The sequence below is a fragment of the Etheostoma spectabile genome, chromosome 2 (genome assembly GCF_008692095.1).
Source record: "Etheostoma spectabile isolate EspeVRDwgs_2016 chromosome 2, UIUC_Espe_1.0, whole genome shotgun sequence".
In the NCBI taxonomy this organism is placed as follows: Eukaryota; Metazoa; Chordata; class Actinopteri; order Perciformes; family Percidae; genus Etheostoma; species Etheostoma spectabile.
In genome coordinates this window covers 25,219,211-25,234,426 of record NC_045734.1, presented here as the reverse complement: position 1 = coordinate 25,234,426, position 15,216 = coordinate 25,219,211, and the positions used below count along the sequence as shown (strand labels likewise).

The 15,216-nt window shown below is 38.7% G+C and overlaps 1 protein-coding gene and 1 long non-coding RNA gene across 2 annotated transcripts; both read left to right on the top strand.

The window, feature by feature from the left end:
• Positions 1–1,651: 1,651 nt before the first annotated feature.
• On the top strand, positions 1,652–4,944 carry LOC116697671 (uncharacterized). The gene is made up of 4 exons (XR_004334026.1): positions 1,652–2,228; positions 2,483–2,613; positions 2,698–2,833; positions 4,643–4,944. It is a non-coding gene; the product is annotated as an uncharacterized LOC116697671 (long non-coding RNA).
• A 536-nt stretch (positions 4,945–5,480) lies between these two features.
• LOC116697404 (ADP-ribosylation factor-binding protein GGA2) lies at positions 5,481–14,659 on the top strand. The gene is made up of 16 exons (XM_032528759.1): positions 5,481–5,717; positions 6,877–6,961; positions 7,302–7,377; positions 8,002–8,100; positions 8,292–8,415; positions 9,161–9,261; positions 9,573–9,653; positions 9,747–9,884; positions 10,482–10,686; positions 10,819–11,001; positions 11,089–11,156; positions 11,231–11,346; positions 12,059–12,219; positions 12,346–12,515; positions 13,435–13,545; positions 14,526–14,659. Exons 1-16 carry the CDS (start codon positions 5,675–5,677, stop codon positions 14,634–14,636), a joined length of 1,872 nt encoding a protein of 623 aa, XP_032384650.1. The 5' UTR covers positions 5,481–5,674; the 3' UTR covers positions 14,637–14,659.
• The last annotated feature ends 557 nt before the right edge of the window (positions 14,660–15,216 follow it).

Sequence of the window (15,216 nt, the reverse complement as noted above, 5' to 3'; positions counted from 1 at the left end):
TTCCCCAAAAAGTTAAAAAACCTTTTTTGGAAAAACCTTGGAAAAACAAAAATTTAAAAGTAAAAACCCGAGGTCTTGGATCTTTGCTTAGGGTTTCTCTCTTTTTCAAATTTAAAATTTGCCCCAAAAAAAGGAAACCTCCTCCCCTTTTGAAAAACATTTAAAAAAAAAGGGGTTTTTAAAAAATGATGAAAAAACAAACCCTACCAACTTGGGAAAAAAAAAAGCCCCTGCTGTTTTTTTACAAAATTTCCCCGAATGTCCCTTTTGGGCCCCTTCAGTCTCCGGGTGAGCTGTTCAAAATCTGCATAGCTTTCTACGTAACTAGCCGAGATGAGGTGGCTAACCGTAGCACATGCTAGCCCTAGCATGCTAGCTCGTTCTCAATGGCAAAACACTGCTACAACACACACTAGTTCACCATAATCTCCAAAAGAACTTCTTCCATGTCCCTGTTCTGCAGGTATTCCACAAGCGCCCCCTCGTTTAGAAGAAATCTCCCAGCTAATCCTGCCTTGTTCTGACCAAAGTTGGAGAAAGCGTTATCTAGCTGATGTGATCTTACCTAGCTACTGCACATGTGCAACTCCCAACAAAGATAGTATAGAAGTGAGATGTCTCACTCTGTAGCTAAAACAGAAACCTGAACACACAGAATGAAAACAGGATCAGCAGCAATGTGCAGTACAACAAAAATATGGTGTTTTTTGAAAATGAAACCATGTAAACCTATTCTGGTACAACTTCAAAATACAATATGAACCTAAAAATGAGCTTTAAAAGGATAAACTGTTCATCCAACCTAGCTGTGTTGCTCTAGGGGTATGGTGGTATCTGTCAGTCTGCTGGTCCAGCAGTGAACTATCCTTATGTTATGTAATGTTCAATGAATCACTATTAAATATAGATATTCTTCTCATAAGATGAGTTTTAAGTAGTTTTGATCCCTGTGACTTTTCCCATAAAACTCAGCTCTACATTGAATTTTAAGGAACAGTTTGGCATTTTAGGAAATAGGCTTTTTCACTTTATTGCTCAAAGCTAGATGTAAGGTAAATATGATGCTACAGTCTAGCTTGGCTCTGTCCAAAATGGACAAAATCTGCCTACCAGCAACTTTTAGAGCTCTCTTACTAACATGTTATGTGTTGTTTGTTTATTCAGTACAAAAAACAAATTGTAAAAACACATTTTGGATGTACAGGGGGCTATATGGCGGACCTTTTTTTTTTGGCCAGTAGACTTCCTGGTGTCTTGTAATCCTCATGAGGTTGTCATCAACAGACTTCAGGAAGTTATTGCGCCAGCCAAGAAATACTTCAGACCAGCACATAACCCCCCCAAAACAACAAATTGTCGTTTTCACACTTTGGATTGTGAGAGGCCCAGGGTCCTCCTCTTTTGTAATGCAATAGGTTCCCTAAACAAATATAGTTTCAGGATAGTCATTTACTATCTCATACCTCCTGCACTTACCTGATTGCCTTTTACTTTTTTTATTCTGTTTTATATGCCATGTAAAGATTTATTGTATTTATTGTATGCACCCAGTGGAGTGGCACTCCTAATTTCACTGTATTGTGAAGTACAATGGCAACAAAGGCATTCAATGTTCAGTGTTTATGCTAAGCTAATCTTCTTTTTGCTATGGACCCTTTTTTGAGTCTTAAATAAAGTTAGAATTGAATGGAATTAATCGGCTGCTGGCCGTATCTTTATATTTTCCAAACAAATAGAAGAGCGGTATCAATTTTCTTATCTAACTCTCGCAAAAAAGAAAATAAGGGAATTTCCCAAGATTTCAAGGTTTCCTTTTCAATATCCTTTGTAGAGATGATAAACCTTTTCAATATCATTATGGCCTTCCTCTGCTTCCACCCTTGGGCTAAACTTGACATTTCTTACTTGATTGTGGCACAAAACTAAAACAGCAATGTGGTCTCTTCTTTTTTTATCCACCATGCAATGGTTTATTCTGGTATGTAATGTACAGCCTCATAGGACTGGCTATTCTTTTTTCCCCATCATTTTTTCTTCATAGTTGATATATCAGTAATCTCTCTGGTTGTGGCAGAATTCACCTGCAGCACCGTATTGAAGATGAGGAGCAGTGTAAATTGCTTATAAAAGAGCTTCAGGCACAGATCCAGCAGGCCTGTACAGAGGAGATCCAGGAAGAAGAAGTACTACATGAGGATTATATTAGGCGGGTGCTACAGCTTCGTAAGGTAACCATACCAGCATACTTACAAACATGTATTCATACCATGTTGCCAAGTACTCGTTCATATTTCAACATGCTAAATGTTTGATGCTTAAAGATTGTTGACAAGTGTTATTTGGTAACTGTAAACATTGTGAGCCTAATCTGAAAAGTTGAGCAAAGTCTGTTGCAGAACCTATGGCTCCTAGTCTTTATTTCTCAATACTGCTCCTGTGTCTCTCTAGTAATACTGAAACTGTTCTCTTCCCCTCTCTACAGGGTCACATATCCTCCCTCACAGAGCTTGTAAGTCCTGCTTACTCTTACCTGTGGGTTCGTCCTTCCGTCTCCAGCCAGCAGGTGGCAGCACTCACTGCAGAGGCCCAGCACATTGCTTCATTAGTGCTCAAGTATGCCGTTTTGATAACTCCAACTGCATGTTTCCCTATTCCTTACAATACAGGATTATGACCATTTTTGTCTGTGTATTGCAGATTAATAGCTGAGCGAGGTGAGGAGCTGGCTGTGGATCAACTCAGTAAAGATCTGAAGACTCTGGCTAAGCAAACTAAAGCTACCAAATACAGAGAAGTGATGAAGCTGTTACGTCTGGCTCTCAGTGGTCTGCAGGTACCTGAAGACATGCTGTTTCATTGTATTTATTGATAGTAATACATATCTGATATCTGGGAATCATGACCAGAAATGATGGAGGAGACTGCACACATGACTAGTCCAATAAATTTAGATTAAATGCAGCTTTATTAAATTATTGAACAAGGAAGATAACTGTTGGCGCGCGCACACACCACACACACACACACACACACACACACACACACACACACACACACACACACACACCACACACACACACACACACACACACACACACACACAAGTGTGTACCCAAAGTGTCTCTCTGAACATCAGACTAACCATTTCTTCTAGTCTTCTTGTCCTGCACACGGTCAGTTAATCTATTTCTGTGGAACATCGTTACCTTTGAAACAACTCCTTATTTACAAGACACTTATACTAGTTTTACACATACCAATCTATTCTCAGCTGTAGGATTGTGTTACCTCAAACTAAGCCTTATGTGGAATATCCGTAGAATAGATGAAATACAGTTGAAAACCTCTAAATGCTTAAATATTCCACCTATCACATGTCATTTGGCGTTTTCTGTCTGTAATTGGTTTAGCAGAGGTAATAACTTTAGAGTTGAGTCATTCCTCACACATCACCAGCTATGTGCCATTTGCCTTCAACATTTGTTGGTAGAAAACATTAAAAGGCTTTTTTTGCTACATGCTTTGATAACTTTCAAAATGACCAAATGTATGATGTGTAAACCTGTCTATATAAGTAATGTCACTTGAGTTAATGTCTGTTGCTGAAGACTACAAGCAAGCTTGGGTGCGGATTCTGTGCCGGATTAGGGAGCTATATCTAAAAAATGTGTTTGGTACAGACTATTTATAGCAAAAGTCATGTATCGGTTCTGCAATGGGCTTTAGCAATGAAAACCTGCAAGAAACTCCCCCTCAACTGTATTTCTATAAAAAGCATCAAGTCCAAATATTAATCACAAGAGCTGAAAGTTCTGTTCGCATTATCATCATATGAATGTCAGGATTAAAGAATGTGTACGAAATTCGTCACTCATAATTTTCCAGCATTAGATAGACACTTCAATCCATAACTACTATAAGGACCCACATGAAATCACACTATAAAATTATCAGATATGTTTGTTTTTCTGAGCCTAATGTTTGCATATACGCTAACCTGCCACTTTATTAGGTACACCTCTACAGGTGATGCAGTTAAATAAAAGTTCCTCACCATTGAAAACTACAACCTCAATAACAAACATGTAGTTTGATTAACTCCTCTCTGACAGCCTCAATCAAAACTGAACTTTGTAAAGACAGAATTTATAGTAGATTGGTTGTTTGGATCCCAATAGATTGTAAAAGTGTACTTAATTAATTGGCTAGTGAGTAACTCTCAGAGGAACTGATAACATCCTTAGATCATTTTTTATTAGTTTATTTTTACCTTCATTACTGCAATTGTTTTTTTTTCAAACTCAACCTCAGCAAATCCAATCATTTTGACTGTAATAATCAAGAAAAAGACTCATTAATCATTTCTGGACTGTTACAGTTGCATGGGTCCCTTTTTTTCTGTCCACAGCATGACTCAGCAAAGCTTTAAAATATCACATTTAAGATGATAGTAATGACTTAAGCTTCAGCTATCCTACAGGGACTCATTAACCACAGTGGTCCTGCAAGTATTTAGAGGGAATATGGAAAGAGGAAGTAGACTGATTGCGTTCCACAGAGGATACTGTCTGTCTTCATACTGTGTGATGTGATTGCATTACTTCACTGACCCCTAATCCGTTGTTCTCCTCTGAATCTGCAGCAAGGGCCCAGTGTAGCTGAGATGATGGTGTCTTTGGGGCCCGCAGAGATCAGCCATCGATTCCAGAAACTTCTGCTGCTTTCAGAGACTAGTTAAAGACTGAACACTCTGTAAACTCGAAAGACTTTAACAGCAACAAATGTGCTGCTGTTAAAGACATGGCCTGTATGTTGGGAGTTATGTGCAACCACCTGGTGATTCTGCCAAAGCTCACTGGGACACATTTAAAATGAACTGCAACTCACAGATATAAGTTATCTTGAATAATACTTGAATTATTATAAACATTTTATAAAATAATGTTTTTTTTTCACATGGTCTGTTTGTTTTATTTAGTTGTGAGACTTTCATAACCAGGTGATATGGATGGGAAGTACCGTGGTATTTTTTTATGCAAATGTTCTTTCTCCAGAAAATCGTCTTTAGTTTTAACGAACTACAATAGACAGATGTGTTGTACATTCAGAAAAACGTAGTTACTCTTACTGGTTGAGAGAAGAAATTCACTGTAGTTAGAGTTGTATCTTTAAGATTGTTTCTTGTCAAAGACAGCATGTAAACAAATTATTCCCAAAAATGTATTATTATTTTTGTCTATTTTTTTCCCCCCCTTTTTTTATTTCTTCCACATTGCACAAAATCACCCCACAAATAGATTTTAAATGAATCTCGGTTTTTTGTATCTTAATCTGTAAACAATCTCCAGCTGTCCGATAAATTTGTAGATTGAAAGTAGAAAGTAGCATAAAATTGAAATACTTTAAAGTAAAGTTAAATTATCTACACAATTGCACGTACATTACTTGAGTAAATGTACTTAGTACTTACTTTCCACCACTGTTATCTAGTGTAGTGCTGATGTATGGAGTGAGGGGAGGGGTGTGTGGTATCATTTGGCTGGTGTGTCAGGAGTGTGACTGACTGGGCGTGAGTGTCACATGCCATCACACAACTGACAACTCCGCGCTTCCCCAGAAAGACGCACCAAAATCAGCCATTAAACATCTCTGGACCTGCAGGAGACGGGCGACAATGGCGACGAGTGACAAGCAGGCAACTCTAGACTCGTGGCTCAGTAAGTAAACGGAGATAGAAACGTGCCCTGTTTTGTTCCAGCTGCATACTTTTAGATCCGACATAACGCTAACGGAGTTAGGTATCACCCCATCACGTCGACCATAGGTCTGACCTAGCTGTAACTGACTGCGTTGTTTGCTAACGTCTCATTAAACGGTCGGCTTGTACCGTTAGTTGGACTTCTTTACAGTAATAAGCGTTATTTTCATGTTTAATTTCTGAATGTTTCAATTTATTTTAACTTTAATAAAACATGTTAGGTATTGTGTAGAAAGTATCAGGAAGTTGAGCAGGGCATGCGCGTGCCTGGCGAGCGGTGTGTTGTGTCTGCGCTAATGCTGTGCACGTGCACCGTGGCAGAACATTTTGGATGTTTTTCTTTAGCCGTTGGATGAAGATTTTCAGATGTTAAAGTAGCAATGTTACGATGGAAATACACTTTTAAGTTAGAGACTTGCATTTTAACATCTACTGAAAAGTAAACTGGCAGCAAAATGTAACAAAATACGAAAAGTATTATGAATACTGGTCTGCATAGTTTAAACTACCAGTGCAATTGACTTTCTTGTGAAATATCCTCAAATCCAAATTTCCTTTAAGAAAAATCAAGTTTCATACTTGTTGGAAGGATGAAAAATCATCAGGCTCTTTGCTTCTAAATTGTGTTAAAATGCTTGTTTACAAAGGGGCACACGTTGTATTTGTTTACCCCATAACAGCAATATTAAATTATTTTATCATGTTCAATGCAACATCAAAATCTTCAGTAAATAACATAGCAGTAAAAGTATACTGCATTGAACATTGACAGAACATGAATCAACAATAATGTTTGACATAATTGACTATCATTTAAGTCATTAAATAAGCAAAAATGCGTACATTTCTGGTGTTTTGGACCTTTTGCTGAACACAACGGGTTAGGATCGGCATTTCCCACATTTTCTTGATTAATCAATTACTCAAATTACTCCACATACTCCATATCTTACAAGTGTACTCAGTACAACATAGGGAGTGTTTACCTGTTTTTTTGTGTGGTCTATCTTTTAATTCCACTTCATTAAGTTGCATAGTTCCTTGCATGTATTTGATCTAATTGTGGCACATTATGAAAATATATTTTGGATGTTTAAAGCGTTTCTCTGATGTTTCAGACCAGGCGACAGACCCAAACAATCAGGAGGACAGATGGGACTGCATCCAGGGCTTCTACCAGCTGGTCAACCAAGAGACTGATGGGTAAGCTGAACACAGCACCTCAATCAAAATGATTCCTTTTTTTCTATCTGTTTTCTGTGCCTGCACACAACCCTGCATGGGGTCGCAGTCAGATCATCCTCAGGCTTTAAACCTGAGCTGACGTTTGTAGGAAAGGCTGCATGCTAAATGTAATGTAAATTCAAAGCAAGTATGGATGGGGACGTAAAACTTACATTTCATCCATTTCTTTTAGCTTTACTCAAGTATGGCAATGTGTGTGTGAGAATAGTACTTCTTTAAATGTTGGCATAACATGTCCTTTGCTCGCGGTCTGCACAGTCATTTTAATGAGACTTAAATCTTAATTTTCTGCTTTTAGCCCACAGGTAGCCGTACGCCTTCTTGTCCATAAAATCCAGTCGCCACAGGAGAAACAGGCTCTGCAGGCTCTCACTGTAAGTATTTAGGATTTTTGATCTCTACATATAATACAAAGATGATACACAGTTTATTTTTTATCTGCTGTGACATCATATTCATTTGTGAAGTTCCCTGAAGCAACAAGCTTTTTAAATTTTTGATGTTATTTTTTCTTCCTTTTTAACAAGTCAGTTGTGAGAAGAAGCAATATCTCTCTATGTTGCCGTGTGTGCCCGTTTATCTGTAATCAAAGCCTTTTCTCATGCGTTATACTCCACATTTATTGGTACAGACCGTTCCTTAAAAAAACAAGTCTTCATTTTTTAACCCCAGAGCGAGGGCGGTCCTGTGAAGAATATCTAGGACTATCTTTCATCACATGGTCCAAGTTACATGAGTGATTTTTAGTCTTCATTTGACTAACTGTCTGCTGTGACAGAACACCGTTTGTCACCCATACATTAAGGGTTAGGGTTATGTTATGTGAATCTTCTCAAAGGTTCACGTGCCTCATGGCGTGACACTCAAAGGTGGTTAACCACGAAACATCTAGTGACAAATCCGTTCTCCCTGTTTCTTGTGTTGTGTTTTTTCTTTCATTTTCACTTGTTGAAAAGTCTTCTGTTGATAATCATTTACACTGACTTGGTGCTTTCCAGGTTCTTGAGGCATGTATGAACAACTGTGGAAAGAGTTTCCACAGCGAGGTGGCCAAGTTTCGCTTTCTCAATGAGCTCATCAAACTTTTAACACCAAAGGTAATCATAGAGACCGGTGTCCTTAGTGCCCTATTTTATGCATGTACCCATCCCGTTTTATTGCTGCCATTATAAAGTCTTAACTCAAATGTAACGAATTTGGTCTTTTCTGAGTAAATTGGCAAATCAAATCTTGTAGTGTTTGAGGAATGACACTGATGTGACTGACCTGGTTGAACTTTTCTGAGCAGTACTTTGGCGCGTGGACACCACAGAAAGTTAAGGACCGAGTGACGGAGGTCCTCTACGGCTGGACTCTTTGGCTTAAAGAAGAACCTAAGATTCAGGAAGCTTACTGCATGCTCAAGAAACAAGGTTTGAATGCAGCGTACACTCTTAAAGTCTTGAGACCGGCCTGAGCAACACTTTATTTATCCATGACACATTAGGAGTTTCAAGATGTATAAAATAGGGGTGTCACATTTCAGTTATTATTTCTTTTTATTTTTAAACTTTTTTTCCAATAGTAATGGCAATGCCACAATAAGAGCTACTAAATGAAAGAAGGGTACTTTACAACAACAGTTTCAGAGTTTTTCAGAGTTCACAAGTGCAGATGAATGCACCATAGTTTAACAAGGTGCACATGAATGCCCCATGTAGTCCTGTGGGAGCCCGCGTGCTTTCCCTTCATTGTTTTCTTACATAACTCAGTCTGGGAAGGGAAACTGTTGCCACACCAGTGTTTTCAGAGAAGCAGGAGGGTTTTCCAGTGCTGTTGTTTCTTCGCCATCTCCAACTCCGGCAGTGGTCAGGGTGTCTAGGGAAAGTCAATCTGAAGGTTTCTGCTAATCTAATGTTGCCCTGTGCTTTTAGCTACATTCTACCAGCCAACAGGCTAAGCTCTGTCTGTTATTTTCTTCTGGTGTGCGCAGGTAGTTGTGGATGGAGATTGAAAAAAAACCCTGGTGGATTCACTGATCCTGGTTTTGTTTTAAAAATTGAAAGCTTATTATGATACATCTTTTTTTATTTTAAAATCAAAATAGTTACACCCCTAATATAAAAGTGTGATTGTATATTGTAATTTGTCCCCTTCCTTTTCTTTTTGTTATTTTAGGTATTGTAAAGAAAGATCCCAAGCTACCAGACACAGTTATAATGGCACCTCCAACGCAAAGAACCACAGACTCTGTTTTTGACCAGGAGGACAAGGCCAAGGTGTGTTTGTGTGTAATTAATATCTGCTTTATAACATTTAAACAATACTGCTTGAAGCAATAGTTTCATGGGGATTTACTGGGGGGGTAAAATCCCATGAAACAATATGTTTTTACCAAGGCATGTGTGCCATAGGCCTACTTAATGTGCAATTTCTTGTTGTGACTGCTATTGTTGCTGTATTGTTTTGAGTATAACAGTTAAGGCATTATTTATGTGTGCAGTTGAAGTCCAAAGCAAATTTGCCTAAGGGGACAAAAAAGTATTATGTGACATTTTGTCTCGCTAAAGATGCATTTTTTTATCATTAGCTTTTAGCCAGATTATTAAAGAGTGCTCGCCCTGAAGACCTGGAAGCTGCCAATAGACTCATTAAAAGCACCATCAAAGAGGTGAGCAGTGCTTCTGCTGGTGGTGGTGGTCATGTTTTCAGTGCATGCGTTGTATGAGTTTGACATTCATTTGTTTATGTTGTTTTGTTTTAGGAGCAGGAGAAGGCAGAGAAAGTGTCAAAGCGTGAATCTACTCTGGAGGAAGTACAGCGCAGCACCAAACAGCTCAGAGAGCTGCTGCACCAGCACACCATCACTGGAAACTCGTTACAGCCCAGTGATGACTTAAAGGTATGTTTGGCATTATAAAAACAATCAAGGACCTTTTCTTGGCTAGTCTATATAAACAATGTTTCATACACAGGGTTGTTCCGGTGCCACTGGAGGTTGCCTCCCTGTGTGCAAATGTTCCCCCAAAACAAGTTCCTTCCCAAGGATGTTTTGCAGAGACACCGGTGCTACATTTGGCGCTTAGCATCGCCTAAGACAATTGTGATTGGTTTAAAGAAATGCCAATAAACCAGTGCATGTTTTTCTCTCATCCCAGAATGTTGTGTGGACTAGCCAGACCTTCCTCCGCAGCGCTGTGGAGATAGGTCTGGCAATGTGAGACTAGTTCAGGGCTGACCACAAAAAGCAAAACGGTGTCGAAGGCCAGGCCAGTCGAAGTCCTGGGATTGTTGTCTACCGGCTAATTCGTTTCACTCACTGTCTATTTTCTCTGTGAAAATGTAATCAGCAAACACTTTTGTTGACTATCAGGTCAAAAAGTGCAGTCAGGACCTGCTTCAGTTTTAAACATAGTAAATGCAGTCATGTGTAACCTACATGTTTAATAAAAAATATAGAACAACTCAACATTTGATCTTTCCCTCTTCCCTGCGGCAGGCCCTATATGAGCGCTGTGATAGGCTGAGGCCCAGCTTGTTCCGCCTCGCCAGCGACACGATGGACGACGACGTAGCTCTGACACAGATCCTGGCGGCTAACGACGAGCTAACGCTTGTAGTAAACTCCTACAAAGACCGAGTGGGGCAGAGAGAGTGTAACGGTGGAAGGGAAAGAAGTAGAAGCGAAGAGAATAAAAATAATGGTAGGCCTCTTATTTTTTTTTTTAATAGCTTTTTTTTGTCTTAAAGTAGTCCCTGTGGAAAACGCCTTGACTTTGCGGTTGGCTCTACTCTGTTCTCCTTGTATTTTAACCTGTTTTGTCTTGTTGCTCCAGTTCCAGAGAGTCCCAGAGAGATTAAAAGCTACCACCTCATTGATCTGTCGGCACTGGACTCCCCACAGACGCACCGAAAAAATGTTGATTCTCCACCAGCCTTTGAATCCTGTTCACCCATGTTTTCCTCTCTTCTGGAAAGTACCTTCCACTCAGTGGCTGACCGGGACTTAAATGAATTAGGTGGGTTCTGCATTTGTTTCATTTCTAGTTTGTTCTTTGTGAGAGTGATGAGTCATTATGTGACAATGTTGTTTCCTGTGATTACAGAGTTAGATCATCTGGTCTCAAAGCAGACTCAAGAGACTTCAAGGTCCTATTATGAAGAACTGCTGCAGGTGAGGCTTGGATGTAAAGTCATTTTTATTAAAAAATGTTACAAATACTTTTAACACAGTTTATCCTTTGTTAGCTTAATGGCGAGGCTCAGATGAAGAAGAATGCTGAGCAGAATGGAGGGAGAGGTGTTGTGTTGAGAGCCCGGGGGTGTGGAGGGAGCAGTACTACATCCAATGGGACTAACATCTGGTAAGGACGGAGAAAAGAAAGAAACCACTGTAGCTTTGGATGTGGTGTGTGTACAGTATATATTTAGAAATAACAAAAACACTGGTTTAAGAAGGGTTTTTATATCAGTATGTATAAAATGCGTGCGGAATTTGCCGGTGTTAATGCTTACACATACAACATTTATCATAACATAAATCCTCGACATAAGTAAATGTGACAGGAGAAGAACTCACACCAATATTATTGGCCTGCTGGTGTGTGTTATCAGATATACAGTTTTCTTTTTGCAGAGCCGTGAACTGTAAGTAGCGACCTTTTATTCATAAATAACACCCACAATTCACTTTTCAATTAGTTTTGTGTTTATATTGATAGTTATTTTTTATTTAATTTTGAATTGTACAAAATGAACCTATATTGACTGTTATCTTAGATATGAACGTTTATTGTAGATTCCTCAGATGTATCCCTATCAAGTTTTTTTTTTTTGTGTTGTGTGTTAAAAGAATATATATGTATACAAACTTATTTTTTATCAAGTTAGTAGATGTAGTCCGGAATGTGTTGTGGCATTCTGGGAACATGCAAAAGACATTTTTGCAAGATATGCAATATATTTTGTAAAGGAATGTTGAAGTAGATTATCACTGTGTGGAGATGTTCGTTGGCTTCATTTACTGTCCTTATTTTAAACTATAAATGACTGTTTGATGACCGTTTCTTCTATCAGGTCGCTTCCTTACCATCAACAGTTTACAGAGTCAGGGTCAACGTCCCAGTCGCAGGAACAACTCACTGAAGTGTCGAGATCTCCAGTGAAAGTAGAGGAGAGCTTGTTTACCCCCCAACTCCTGAAAAACATCTTTGTTCCCATGGAGACCATCAAACCCAGTACGTTTGTATGGAGAAACAGCTGGGTTATCTTTGGTTTTCCCCAGTGCTGTTGTGCTACAGTCACTCCTCTGTTAATGTGTTCTTTGCCCACTATCCTGTCTAAATATCTGTTGTTCTTGGTAGGTCATCTTGAGCCGATCACTTTGTATGATCAGGGCAGCGTCCGAGTATCCCTCCATTTTGCCAAAGACTCCCCGCCTGGTTATCCAGGTGTCGCTGTGGTCGTCATCTCCACAGTAAACACATCTGCCCTCGATGTGAAAGACTTCCTGTTTCAAGCTGCTGTTCCAAAGGTAAAAAAACAAACAAAGATCTCATATAAAAAAAAAAAAAAAAAACGTTTTAGGTGTGAATAAGTATTATTTAAACCAGGCAGGGGGGGGAGATTTTGAATGTATTTAAACACAGACAAGTGTACACATGTACACTGATGTTCCCACTTCAAAGCTTATCAAAATTAGAGACATGGATGGAAACCCTGCGCTCATACTGCACTCTGTGATGTGTGATTTTAAACCAGGTTTATTGCCATATAGCTTTCCATATACAAGGAATTTGCAAAAAGGGAAAAATGACTGCAGAAGTAAAGAATGATAAATCGAAAATAGAAATGTACAAAAATAGTACATAAAAACACTAAATGCACCAACTGACTAAGGCAGCCATCTGTGGCACCGTCTTGGGCCGCTGATTTAATGTTTAAGTTGAACATCGTCTAGTTCCTGCTTCTTAAATGTGATAATGTGCTGCTTTTCTGTTTTATATCATTATGAACTCAGTACCTTTTGGGTTTTGAACTATTGGTCCAACAAAACAAGCAATTTAACATTGATCAGAATCAGTTTTTCACATCCTTCACATGTGAACACAGTTTTCACATGCGAGTACAATGTTTGGCTCCGGAAGTGTCTCTGTGTTTAAGCTTATCATGAAGACATCAGTGTTTCCAGCAGCTGCTCAGATAAGTCAACGTTCCTTTATACAGAGTCAAAGTGCATGAGTTCATTGTGTTACTGACGCCCCCTCCTGGAGCCACTTTAGATTTGGCAGACTCCCTCTGGAAATATTTTACAATATATCTACAATGAAACACACAATATGTTTGACAGTTTATGCCCATTTCCTTTTCATCATTAAGCAATTTGACCTGTGTCGACCTACTTTCCATTAATGAATTCATTTTCAGTTTTTTTTTTTTAATCTCTCCTACAGACCATGTTGGTGAAACTTCAGCCAGCCTCAGTGACACACCTGCCTCCTTACAACCCTCTCCTGCCTCCACCCGCCATCTCCCAGGTCCTCCTGTTGGTTAATCCTCACAAAGTGAGTTTGTTGATTTGCATTGATCAGTCACTAGCACATTTTAAATAGAGCAGTTAGAGCAGGCGCACATGTACTGAGAGGTGTATGCCTCAAGGTCCAGGGTCCAGGGTTCGAATCTGACCTGTGACGATTTCCTACATGTCTTCCTCCCTCGGTCTCCCCTTTGACATCTAGCTGTCCTGTCAAAAATTAAAACCGGAAAAGTCCCCAAAAAAAGAATCATTCCATTTCAGTTTATGTTTGTAATTATTATTACAGTCTGATTTTAGTGTGTTGCAGTGTTGTTTTACTCTGCTGCTTTGTATCAGTGGTGGGAAAAGTACTCAGATCTGTGATAGAGAGTATTACTGAGGTACTGTGTGGTATTGCTACCTTTACTTTTAAAACTTTGATGCATTATTGTGTTCATCACTTTAATGTTGCAACTGACACAGGCAGGGCTTATTCTATTACTTTATATACTGCTGGGTAGCTTGCAAATTTACCTCTGAGAATCAAAAGTCTTCTCTTAACTGGTAATAAGAAACAATAATTTATTTTCTACAACTTAAATCTTAATCTGCAAAGTACTGTAATGTTATTAAATTGGAGGAAAAAATATTTCCTCTGAAATGAAGCAGAAAGTAAAGTACCTCAAAATTGTACTTAAGTACTGTGCTTAAGTAAATGTACTTAATTACTTTCCACTACTGCTTGGTATAGAGGCGTCTGTGCAAACAGTCTTATCCTGATGTAAAACCTGATTACATGACACGGTAACTTGGATATTTGTTATATTAAATGTTATAGTAATATATAAAAAAACAAACTGTGATTTAGTGGATGTCAACCTTTGCATAAAATAAGAAGACAGGGATAAAACCAGAGTCATTGATAAATTGGATAACCCAGAGCAGTGAAGTATTCATCTGCATTTCCATTATTCATTCATTTGCTTTCTCTATCTTGGTACGTCTGACATATGTCCTTCTTTTCTTTAGCGAAAGGTGCGTCTACGCTACAAGTTGACACTGACACATGGAGACCAAAAGCTGGACGAGACCGGAGAGATTGACAACTTTCCTGACTGGACCACTTTGACGTGCCACTAAAAAAAACTTCAGTAACTTGGAATTAAAAAACAAACCAAACTCTGGACCAAAGATAAAGAGAGAGTAAAATAAACCCAGGGAGAAAGAAAAACTCAACAACAAGGTGGGGAACTTGGGACAACGCCTCATGAGGGAAACAAGGAAACATCAATATCAAAAATTCTGTATTTTAAGAAACATAAGATTTTGAGTTTCCTGTTCCTGTTTTATACATCACAGCAACTATGATACAATAATGATGAAATAATCTCAGAAAGATTTTTACTACTCTAAAAAGGTGAATAAACTTTATTTTACTCATGAAAGTGTAAAAAACTGATTCAGGTTTTTATTTTTTTATTCTGCTGTTTGTGTGCCCGCGGCCTCCTGCCTGTTGTTAAATACAGTTCATCACAGTACCCATATATGCTGACACGTACCTGGTTACATGTCTGCACATGAAAACTGGTATGTATTGGATTTTGTGCATTTGTGATATTCAAAATACCAAAAGTGCCTTAAGATAGAATGTGTATTTATTTTAAGAATGAGGTTGTCTTAAAGAATGAAAGTGTTAGAAACCAGCAAAGATTTGTATCTG